Genomic DNA, 12,714 nt, shown 5'->3' with positions numbered 1-12,714 from the left:
TGTTCATCAAATTCATATTTGGTTGATAAGAATTCTAATTCTAAGTTACAACACATCTGAACTCTTTCATTTTAAAGGTGGAATCAGTCCATTATGACATTACAAACGTGGACGAGTTAAACATGTTTAAAAATCTATCATCTTCTATTTTAACAGACAGATACATTACACAGGAGTAATATAATACTTCAATAACAAATATAGGTCACTGTACAGTAGTTACGTCATCGTCAACATACATGATGCTAGCACTGAGCAAAAACAACTGAGATTATTCTCTCCTCCAGAGTATAAACAAAAGCTGTGTGTTCCAGACACAGTCGATGAAATCTCCTCGATTTTCATGATTAATGTGACTATAAACAAGTACGAGAATTAGCACTTTTATCTGTTCCACAAGTCACATAGTTATATACATTCACAGTTCATCCATTCGTACTTATTCAGTCGTCCACTGATACACAAATTTTCACAACACCATGCATCATATGGTAATGGTGGGGAAAATCAACAATTGCTTTAGGAAGAAATAGTCTCCATAATTCAAATTTTTCATATCAAAATAAAATATGAAATGATGATGATGAATTTCACAAATGATATGCCAATGGGTTCATCACAATCAATATTTAACACAACTTATTCCACTATTAATATCATTGACGCATACTTAGGTATTTATTCTCCTCTGCTAACTGTGTTAACACTGAACTCATATCGTTCACCACCATGTTATTCCCTGGCAACGACTGCGGGTTATAACGCGACGATGTTTGTGATGCAGATCGCTGATTCCCGCCAGTGTACATATTATTGTTAATATTTTCAGTAGATATTGAACTTATATTATCCAGAAGGTTTTCAGAGGATATTGAATTAATGTTCTCCATGAATTCTTCGATGGGTGGAGCAGTGATTTCCTTACGATCTGTTGAGCTAGTAACTTGATTACACCCAGGCGACATTTCGAGGGGATTCGGGTAACCACCCGCAGACGTCGGGGGTTGTTGGTTCTGTTGTTGGTACATGTTAGGCTTTAACTGCTGATTATGCTGTTGTTGAGACATTGGAGGGGGTTGTTGACCCCCAGGTTTATGTGGGGGTCCAGGTGGGGGATGAGGGGCCATGTTCATGTTTTGTTGGGGGTACATTGGGGGTCCATTCATGTTTCCTTGTCCCATGTTATTATACATGTTGCCCCCGTACCCCTGTACCATGTTGCCCGTGGGTGGGTACACATGATTGTTATTATTGTTATATGTATTCTGATTGGCCATCATTTGTTGTTGATGTTGACGCATAATCATTTGATTACGATTTGCTGCCTTGTTTTTAGATGAGATTTGTGATGTACTGATATGAGGAACTTGGACTTGTGGACTATCCCGTTCCTGCTTACTTGATGGTGGTGGTCGTGGCATATGCTGCATATTTGGTGGCATATTTTGAGGCATATTGGGTGGCATCGGCTGCATGTTGGACTGTGGCATGTTTTGAGACATGTTCGATTGCATGCCTTGTGGTTTGTTCATGTTTGGTGGGTGAGGCATAAATTGCTGCTGTGGCATCTGTCCTTGTGGCATCTGTCCCTGTGGCATAGAGTTCATGTCACCCTGTCCATTATTCCCCATCATCTGCCACTGGTTCATATTGCCACCGTTCATGTTGTTCATCATGCGATTACCCTGCTGCATATTTGGTAGAGATCCCATATTTGATTGGTTCATACGTTGTTGGGGTGGCATTGGTCCACCTGGAGACATCGGCATACCCTGTGGCATCTGTTGGTTGTTAGGAGGATGTGGCATGTGGTTACCCATCATTTGCATTCCTGGTTGGCCTTGATGTGATTGCATCATCTGCCCATTCTTCATCGGCGGCTGCATGCCACCACTCGCAGGTGGATGCATCATGTTTCCACTTGTCTGTGGTGGTGGCATGTTTTGTGGCATCATGTTGCCACTTTGTCCCTGAGGTAACTGTGAAGGGTTGTTACCTTGCATTCCTTGTGGCATGCTGTAATTAGGCGGGCCACCTTGAGGCCACATTTGATTCACCTGCATGTTTGGTGGCAGACCCTGTTGGTTGGGCATGCCACCTTGTCCCATGCTTGGTGGCACTGGCTGCTGCATGTTTTGTGGCATCGAGTTACCACCACAAATTTGTCCCTGATTGAATTGCTGAGTGTTTCCTCCGTTGTTGAATTGCATGCCTGGTTGCTGTGATTGGTTCATCCCTCCTTGGTTACCGTAGTAACCAGGAGAGCGTTGCATGTCATTCATATTATCAGGCATGGGTGTAGGTTGGTTGGAATACGAGTCCATTGCCCCTACATCCTGATTAGAGTTTGGAGCATTGTTGCCCCTTGTCATTGGTTGTTCATCGTTTTCCGGTACCACAGAATCAACACCTAACAGATTTCCATATCTTTCGTTTAAGAATCTCCTCATATCATCAGGTATGATCATGTCTTCGTTATCCTCCAACATCTTCTCCATCAGTGCTGCCTCGATGTCCGTATCCATACTGCCGTCATTTGGACAACCAGGTGACCATTCTTCATTTTCTGCCAGACTATGATCAGTCATAATACTACTCCTTGATGAATGGAACGTATTGTTTGAGCCTGTCTTACTCAACAGACTTTTCATAGACGGAGGAACAGGAAGGGGTTTCATCATATTCAGGCTGTGAAACCTCTGTAGTCTCTTCAACACACTGAAGTTGGGGTCTAATGTCCTTACAGGATCACTGTACCTTCGCACATCCCTGTTGGGGATTTCGTGAGGTAGAGGGGTGCGACACGGCGTACTCGTTCGTGCACCATCCAGTTCATTGCGAGCGGCCAGAAAACGGGCCAGACGCTCGCTGGAATATTTACTTGAGGGACTACGAAGTGGCATGGCTTGGGACTGAACTATGAGGCTGGGATTGCTACCAAGATGTGCTTTCTGCAGCTGGGCTGCTACATTACTGATGTTACTAGCCTCGCTGGACCGTCGACTAGAACCACAATGTGGGCCATGATGTGGCATATTCCCCGTAATGTCATACTCATAAGGAGAGTTTGTAATGCTGAGACGTTCGCTGAACTGTGACGCTTCACTTGACCGTCGACTGGAGAATTTGCTGCCGAAAGGAAAACACGGACTGGCCTCTGACCTCATGCTGCTGAGATAAGAGCTGATTGTACTGGTATTGCTGTCACGACGACTGCCTCCCAGGTAACCAGGCAACGGCTTGTCTCCATGACCTGTAACACATAAAACAAATGTCAAACTCGTAACATTTGTGTTTTTAGTACTAAAAACATTACCATCTCCAATATTTCAGTTTTAAATGAAGCATGATATCACCTTGGTGAACACTCGATAAACAAAAATATTTTTGACTTTTGCTTAAAGGCCAAGAGGACACATTACATTGCTCTTCACTTGGTGATCAAGACATTAACCGGTATGTAATTTTCATTACTTTATCTTGTTTGTCAAGATATCTTCTATAGCTGTAACAGTCATGTAGGATTCTAAAATAACAAGTTTTCTTGATTAGTTTCCCCTTTTTATGTGTGCTTACTTATCACATTCTGCATACATGTCAATCTTGATCACTTCAGCAAAATCAATTTTCAAAAGCATCTGATTTTATAAAGAAAACTTTAAACTTTATATATATTCAAATTCACTTGACTGGAATACTGAGATAAGTTTTACAATGGCCCCAGATCAATTAACTCTTTCCGTACTTTGTAGATTTAAGTCTCGTTCCAAGTCTTTGCCGGACAGAATTCAAGTTTTTTGTGCCATTTCATTCAATTTAAACATACTAAGGCAAGTGTAATCAGTTTAACTTACTCTGAAATGATCTTATAAATTATTTAAAATCTGCATTAAGATTTTTTTTTATATTGCAATGTGTAGCAAAGGTGCAACAAACCGCCATTTTGTTGATGATAATAACTTCTGTTTTATTTATCTTGTTCCTCAGCCATTTAATCATTATATGGAAAAAAATAAATATTAACGTAGCATAAAGAAAATTTATTTGGAACTTTTTATATAACACTGCATTGAAAATTTGAATGTAATAGGACATTTACTGTGGAGAAAAAACGTCAATACCGAGTGTCGACTATAGTCAACAACTGTATAGAAAGAGGTTGGACAGTGATTGAGAATATAAGTTATAGACAATCAGTAAAACACCTACCATTGAGATCCATAATTCTTTTGAGTTGTGGATTTTTGACTTGAGAAGTTTTGTTGGGCAGATCTGTCAAGGAGCTCTGACTATTGATACGATTGTCTGGGGAAAAAAATCATCAAATGAAAATCAAAAACATCTCAAAAATTGATTGCAACACATTGCACAGCATAAACTCCACATACATAAACTTATTCTATGTTCAAGGAAAATGCTGTTAAATTCATGCAATTGAAGTCAGTTTCTTCACAACACTTTCAATGATAGTTTAAGGAATTATCTCCGAGATCCTTCATCAAGCTAACTTCGCAAAATATTGGTACTGATTATGATAGGTGATTACAGGAGCAAGACAATAAAAGAATCTTTCAATTTTTGACCATTCAGTATAAATTCCCAGACTGTTGATGCAAATTCAGACAGAAAGTTAAATGAGCAATGGATCTTTATAGACACAAGGCAATGGTATGTAATTGGAGAGGAGAAAATGAAGCGGCCAGACTGGGATTCAAACCCGGAATCTCCAACCATTAGCCAGATATTCTACCAATTGAGCTACCTGGTCACAGATGACAGACTCAGTCCAGTTCCGCTACAGAGAACAGAATACTCACTTCCAGGTATCTGTGGTAACGTCGAGTTGTTTTTGCCCATCATCTTTCCTTTCATACGGTTTTGATGGACGACGTTGAGACGGTTGTTACGGGCAATAACTGTCCCCGTCCCTCCTCCCGGTATCTGTAAACCAACAAAATATCACTACAGTAAATACAAACACAAAAATCAATATCATAAGATCCAAATGCACATCAAAATTCTCCCTGTAATATCATTATCAACACATCAGGTATGTCGATCTGAGAGAGATCAAATTTCTATGTTTTGCTTTTTAATGAGGTCAACTAAAATTGTATTCTGTCTGAGAGGAGAGAATTAAAGTAATATGTAACCAGTCACGGTCAAACTTCGAAACCTTGGTTTATTGAATTGGTATCATCATCTACTGAATAAGGTAAATAAAATCCCCATTACATCGAGTTAACAGCACACTACTACTGTAACAATTATGTATACAACTTTGATTCCATCAGACATATATAAACTGTAATCCTACATCAGCCTCCTCCGGTTCGGGGATGTCCACTTCCTCCTCCAATGTAACTTGCGTCCCTGATCCCACATGTTCCTCTATGATCTCTGGCTGTATAGAGTTGGTCACATTCACCTCGGGACTACTCTGTGGTGACGGATGCTGTTGTGATAACGCGTTACCCACATTGTCCTGGCAAAGCAAATGTTTTAAAAGAATTAAACACAAATCTCCCAATTATTTTATAATATAAAATCACTGTAAAATAATTAAATGCTTTTGTGTCTTGATAAAGGGACAGATTGCCTTGAACATTTTGTCTAATGACATTGTCACAGCTATTCTACTCTACCTTTGATTGTCTTCTCATTACCATACCATTAATTCTCACCTGTAATTATCACCAATATTCTTTTTGTCATCCAACAAATTCTCACCTGCGATTATTTCCTCACAATCACACCTATTTCCTTGTGAGATAATTACCTCTCACACACACCCTCATCAGAGATGGTCATGCTGTAATCACATGTGATCTCTGTAAATACCTTCCCTTTCTCATCAAACCTGATCATCTCCTTATAATATTGTCTCATCTGCCACAAATTCTCACCTGTGAACGCCTCCTCTCTCCAGACATGGCAGCATGAAGTGGTGTGACTGTAAGACACTCCTCCATTTTCTTTGTACTGCTATCATCCTTTTTGTCTTGATCCTGCAACAGAATATTATGGTAGAGTTATTTCCCTTGCACCAAAATCCAAAACATTATAGCAGAGTTGCCTCCCTTAGGCCATTCGATAGATTGGTAACAATACTTGATCAAGCAAAAAACATCACTAAAATTTGGCATAATATTTGTCTGTACGACATGTCTGATTATAGATTTGACCAGACCCTAAGTTTTATACTAGGGGGAGATAATTTAGTATTAGAATTCTGCTGAGAAAATCTCAATAACCCAGGGTCTTAGAGGCCAATCTTGCGGCAAGCTTTGATACTCTGCCATACATCTAAAAAAAAAAAAAAAAACAATTGTTACCTGGTCGGACTCCATATTTCTCTCCTGCTTACAGCTATCTCCTTTGTGTTTCTTGTTGGCATAGAAGTCAGGCCCATGAACAGTTTTTACATGTTTCCGTAGTGAACTAGGGTCGGTGTAGCGTTTCGTACAACCCATAGCTTTACAGACGTAAGGTTTCTGATGAAAAGTGAAAAGCAAAAAATTATTTCAGATACTTGAAATTTTGAAATCAAAGAATTCATAAGATCAGCTAAATGCATTACAAACTAAGACTTAAGTTTTAATTAGCAATATTCCTTGTCAAAAATTCTGGCAGTGACTGCAACCAAAAGGTTATATTAATACTTCTTATTTTCTTTGTTATCGCAACTCAGGGGCCAAAAACCCACAACCCAGGGGTGAAGAGCCCACAACCCAGGGGTGAAGAGCCCACAACCCAGGGGTGAAGAGCCCACAACCCAGGGATGAAGAGCCCACAACCCAGGGATGAAGAGCCCACAACCCAGGGATGAAGAGCCCACAACCCAGGGATGAAGAGCCCACAACCCAGGGATGAAGAGCCCACAACCCAGGGATGAAGAAATGCCATAACCACACAGCCACTATGTCCCAGAGATAGAAGACAAGCGTAGAGGTAGGATTTCAGATACCTTAACTACATGGCTATCTCATCCCAGAGTTAGTTGTCGTGTCAGTTTAAGTGTACAGTGATCACTAATCTCCACAAATACGATGTACTTACCGCATTGGAGTGAGTACGATTCTGATGCTTGGCTCTGTCCGAGGCATTACTGAAAGCTTTCGTACACCCAGGGTATTCACACATGTATGGCTTCTCCCCTGTATGCGACCGTAGATGTGTCTTCAAATTTTCTAATCGAGAATAAGCTTTATTGCATCCTTCAAACTGTAAACGAAATAAAAGAATGAAGTCTATAAAATTTGATAAATTGATCCAAAAAGAGAAAAAACAAGTTGTTTTCAAGATTGCAATCATAGAGATTGGTCACATAATGTACTTAACTGCTGCTGAATTTCAGAGTTTAAGGAAATGTTCACAGACTATTGTTTAGATGTATAGATGAGTGTTTGGTTGTTGAAAATCTGGAACTTTCATTAGAAGTATAGACTCCTGATTTTCTATAATTGTGAACATACATAAATTAACTTCAAACATCTCTTCACTGTATAGAAGAATAATAAAAATCAACTTTAAAGAATTGATTACAGAAACTATTTAGTGAAATGAATGTCATTTTTCCTGAATCTACTGGAAGTTAGATCATGAATTTTAGATTTAAGACAAGTTTGACCTTTGGACCACTTACAGTACACTTGTGTGGTTTTTCGCCTGTATGTCTGCGCATGTGTACGACCAACATGTACTGAGCCTTAAACGGTTTGGATTCCCTCGTACACTCCACCCAGCGACACACAAACGACTTCTTATTGGCCTGTATATGATCTATATTGATATGCTGTAATGACAAAACAATGATAATCTATTAAAGATGCTCCACCGCCGACAGTGCATAAATGATATTCATCATTCGAACAATAATTTGTGTTTAATCGTGTATATATATGTCTAATTAACACAAAAAATTAAAATATAAAATAATTCATTTCGCCTTTGTTGCATGCGCAATCAGTACTTCATTTCATATAGAATATAGTGTCACAGATTTTTTTCGGGATGCAATTAACTGTTTTTCATATTATTAACTTGAAGTAAAATTAGAAGCTCAAACTTTTCAATGGTGGTAATTGTGTAAAGTAAGTAACTTTTGTCACTGAAGAAAAATATCAAATCGTCTGCTCCTGTTTTTGATAGTGAAAAAATACCATTTGTCAGCGGTGGAGCATCTTTAACATATACTCATAATGACTTCCTCTCAGTCTGACAAAACAATGGATAATTTGTCACAGAGGTTATAAATATTATAAACTTTATTTATTTTACATTGATTGCGAAACAAGTTATACAACTTAAACAAATCACTCTTGATGGCCAAGATTTAAGCGTGCGAAGGGTGTCAGATCTGGGCTATGGAGAGAAATTGCTTAAGTTGTATAACTTGTTTCGAAATTAATGTAAAGTAAATAAAGTTTATATTATTTATATCCTCTGTGACGAATTATCCATAGAGGTTTCTTACAGGGAAAAAACTTGAATAATTCTTAAAATGAAATACCTATTAAAGCTTAAACAAGACTGCCTTGACCTTCAAGCGAAATTATTTCAGATATGTTTCTTTCTATTCTTTCTTTTTCTGTTTCTGGAGTTATATTTACATACATAAGGAAAATCATCTCATTAAATAAATCTCATTCAAAACTTTTTTGTGATCTTCAAATTGTCCTTTAAATTGCTTCTTTTGCACTTCTGACAAGAAGAGTAATATGTAAACTGGAAGTTTTAATTTCAGTGTGGACACCACCAAACTGTACCTTGACTAGTTCATCTTGTGTTTCGTATTCACAGTTACACCCCTCCCAGTGGCAGTTTGTCTCTATAAAGTCAGGCTCCCCCTCCACAGGGATGTGGCCAGACTTCTCCATACCCTCCCCATTGTGTTTCTCATCATCGTCATCGTGTAGGTCATCTGCTGAAACAATGAAGACAATACAGTCAAGGTGAGGAGGAGAACCTCTGATAACATTAATAGCAATAATAAAGGTATATCTGATATGGAAATACTGAAACAATGGAAACAGTGTGAGGAAGAGAATGTCAGCTAAAACAAGGAGGTAAAGATGGTATAAAAATTGTTATCAACTGAAACAATAAAAATGAAATATGGAGTTGGTATCGAAATTGCCATGTGTTGCATTCTGTTTTGTTGCTTTTGGTTTAACATACTTTTAACTGCCAGAGTCGTTTTAAAGGCAGGCGAAGTTTAAAAAATGGGTGAAACCAGAGTACCTTGAGAAAAACCAACTGGTAACTACATTGTACCTCACAAGGGATTCAAACTCAATACCGAGAGGTAGAGGGCTGGTGATAATGTGTTTGTTACCAATATCTTATAGCTATTTAGTTGATATAGAAACATCACCAGGATGTACCAATAGGCTTCTCACACAATTGAACACCATCAAAATCTTTATTGTAACCTTAAGTAGTTTTTTAATGTATTGGATACACTTTGATGTGATATGTATTTGATGGCATTGGTGCCTTGTGATACAGTTTGGAACTGGGATAAACAGAATATGAGACTTGTTAACATGATGGTGTGGATCTGTTTTTACATAGGCAAGGTAATATGTTGCTTCTAGGTGTATGGATGATAAGCTCTCTGTGAAATATTTGTGTTTTAGGAAACCTATCATATTCGGTTCTCCTCCACAGCACGAGCTCCCCACAGTCAGGGGAGCGCTAATCAGATACGGACATGTTTTCAAGAATTTGATCGACATGAAAGCAGGTGGAAATTCGAGGGGAGCCATTAACTGGTGTGTCGAGATAGATATCTGAGAGTATATCTTACAACAGTATAATTTAAAACATATTCATCATTTCGTGCCAGAAAATTTGAAAATATTTTATCTAGAATAACACTGGATACTATAGACATAAAAAGTGTTGTACTACTAGACAGCTTTTTATATATACAATTCTCTGAAACTCGTTATACCCCATCCAGTTCAGGTGATATTTTTTCATGCTTGTAAACAACCTTTCTATTTGTGTTATAGCTGTATACACTTTTTATCAATGATATTATATTTTATAGACCATTAAATTTCATTATTCTTGTGTTTGATAAAAAATGTTTTTACATTATCGTGAAACCAGCAAACTGATGACATCAGGACAAGCATCTAGTAGAGCAGTGTGATATCTAATGATGTTAATGTACTGAAAATATCCTCTGTCTCAGTGAGCTTTCCTCTGTAATAAACTGGATCATTCTATTCTACTCAAGGGGGAACAGGTTCATATCATAAATCATACTCATAAATTTGCAGAAAAAATTCTTTGCCAATGAGCTGATTTAAAATCTTCACTCCTTTCCATCAAAATAATCAGCCAATCAAGTGTCTTGTTACACAGACATGAGCAATCAAGTTGGCCAATGAAGTATTCAGTTTCAGACAAGTGTTTGAATTTGCCCAGAGGCTGTCTTTTAAGTCTTGATCTTTCTTTGATTATTTAGACATAAAATTCACTTCAATCCTCATTTCTCATTCATCTTTTAAAATTCCTGCACAACATTGGGAGCTAGGATGGGTTAGGAGTTACACCATAAAAAAGCTCTGTCACTGAAACAGATTTACTGTCAAGTGTTGATCTACCCAACATTTTGTCAAATATCTACCATATGTTTTCAAACACTTGCAAGACTATGATATTCTTATAACAGCTGGGGTAATAATGTTTGTTTAATTCCGTAGAAATAATCATATAAAATGATACAGTAACCAGACAATTGGGTCTATACTAAAACAAAGCAACTTAAATCTTATAATGAGTTTCAAAGCTTTCAATGGTTTTGCTGTTTATCATTTTAACCCTGAATATATTCTGTTTATAATCTGGTGTTTGACACTCTAAAAATTATTTTGGTACAATGCAAGCTAACAAAATATGCTTCGTGTTAGGTAATTCTCAAGAGAGAATTCTGCACACCATATATAAAAAAGTTTCCATTTAATTTTGTATTGTTACCTACAGACAACACAATGAAGATAATAAAAAAAATGAAAACAAGTAGTGAAATATTCACTTTCTTATTGGGTACATTCCAGAGAAAAGCTAAAGTTGATTAAAGGGGGAAATGAAATAATTTGAGTAAAACATGGTTATTACTAATCTCTGGAGACAAAAAACAACAACTTTGTTATACCCATCAGTTTGTTATACACATATTACAAACACCCTCTAATGAACATTAACGGGGGATGAACTATGCTATACCTGGTAACCATAAATTTGTTCGAAGTATGATTATTCAAAATGTGTTACACCTTTTTCATTGATATCAAAAATGATCATTCTTAAAAGGAAATATAGTTATGTTTGTATACTGAAGTCCAATTTTAGATTTTCTTACAAATATTTGAGTTGAGATTTACCTATACTTGGCATGTCTGCTTCCTTTTTAATTTTTGACCGCTTGCTCTCCCCCATGGCATTGTCTATTGTGCTACTGCTCACAACACTACTACCAGCTTCTTTGGTCGTCGTGGAGATCTGGGGCTAAAAATATCAGTTCAAAGGTCAAGGTCATATCACTTCAACACAAAGGTCAAGGTCAGTTTGTTCTCAAAATTATTTCATCTAAAAACAGATTCATAGTTATTCTAATTATTTCATCTCTTTATCTGAACTATATCTTAATGCAGGGAAAGGATATATACATCAACTTTGTCGAAAAAGACTTATATAAAAAGATTGCCTGGTGCTATATCTCCATTGTTACAAAGTTTGTACATAAGATGGAAAAAAAGCAACATTTCTCAAACTTTAATTCAATTTGAAAGCGTTTCTAGAAATGAATTACCAAAAGAGATATATAAACAGGAGAAATATGACGTGCAACTTGATGAAGGTGTTGTTTATGAGGTATATATAATAATGTACAGAATGTGGTTGCTTACTGGTGGGTTGTGTTTAGGCTGTGGGTGAATGGGCTGTGAATGTGAGGTAGGCGGTATTAGAGTCCCGGGAGGAATTCGTCCTGCTCCCATCATTGGGGGCATCATGGGATAGATGAAGGGTGAGGCGGCCATACTACTGGGTCCCGATCGCATGTAGGGGTTCATGGGATGCCCCATCTGCTGCATGGCGGGACTGGCAGTTCCAAGTGAGGCTGGAAAGGGAGTAATTCATTAAAACGTTTAAAAACACTAAACACCAACATATGAGCTCTTAGTAAAACAAAAAGTTGTAATTTGTACAATTACATGATACAAAATGAAGCAAGATTTACAACAGTTTACAGAAAACAAAGGGAATATATTTATTGCAAAACAACTTATAGGATAGCTGACATACATTTGTAATATAGCAGTATGCCTAGACAATAGATAGGAAATTTGGCATTCTAGGTATTCTTCTGATAACCTTGTACTCCCTTTGACTACAGGGAGTCTGCCAGAGATATAATTCTTACAAATGTTCGTTTTAGTTAAGATGAACTAAACCCGATATAAACACATCATCCACTTATCAAGTACGCTTTCCTTCCTCTATACATCAAAGAGTTCTAGTTACAGATCCAGACACAAGAATTTATCATAATTGTACAAATCAGCAAATTATCTGTTTGGGACTGTGGCAAACAAAACTGGAGGCTGTAATTGTCTAGGAGAGGTATAGTTGGGCTATATTGTATAACTGGTTAATCAGTAGGTGAATGAGATATGACAGTTGTATTTATCTGTAAAC

The 12,714-nt window shown here is 37.5% G+C and overlaps 1 protein-coding gene across 3 annotated transcripts in view; it reads right to left on the bottom strand.

Moving 5' to 3' along the window:
• The window catches only part of LOC138321083 (zinc finger protein GLI3-like), a 171,294-nt gene that overhangs the window by 1,305 nt on the left and 157,275 nt on the right, over nt 1–12,714 (bottom strand). For 2 of the 3 annotated variants that reach the window (XM_069264494.1, XM_069264495.1), the window contains 11 exons: nt 11,925–12,136; nt 11,400–11,523; nt 8,769–8,926; nt 7,646–7,795; nt 7,060–7,224; nt 6,336–6,494; nt 5,907–6,008; nt 5,318–5,485; nt 4,818–4,941; nt 4,210–4,305; nt 1–3,253 (listed from right to left, as the gene is read on the bottom strand). The exon at nt 1–3,253 is cut by the window's left edge and continues 1,305 nt beyond it. In XM_069264494.1, coding sequence (XP_069120595.1) covers nt 657–3,253; nt 4,210–4,305; nt 4,818–4,941; nt 5,318–5,485; nt 5,907–6,008; nt 6,336–6,494; nt 7,060–7,224; nt 7,646–7,795; nt 8,769–8,926; nt 11,400–11,523; nt 11,925–12,136 — 4,055 coding nt within the window. In that variant the 3' untranslated portion in view covers nt 1–656. The remainder of the gene's footprint in view (nt 3,254–4,209; nt 4,306–4,817; nt 4,942–5,317; nt 5,486–5,906; nt 6,009–6,335; nt 6,495–7,059; nt 7,225–7,645; nt 7,796–8,768; nt 8,927–11,399; nt 11,524–11,924; nt 12,137–12,714) is intronic. The other variant, XM_069264496.1, reaches the window with a different exon arrangement.

The sequence above is a fragment of the Argopecten irradians genome, chromosome 4 (genome assembly GCF_041381155.1).
Source record: "Argopecten irradians isolate NY chromosome 4, Ai_NY, whole genome shotgun sequence".
NCBI lineage: Eukaryota > Metazoa > Mollusca > Bivalvia > Pectinida > Pectinidae > Argopecten > Argopecten irradians.
Note: the sequence above shows the minus strand (reverse complement) of the source record. Positions and strands in the feature narration are given on the sequence as shown.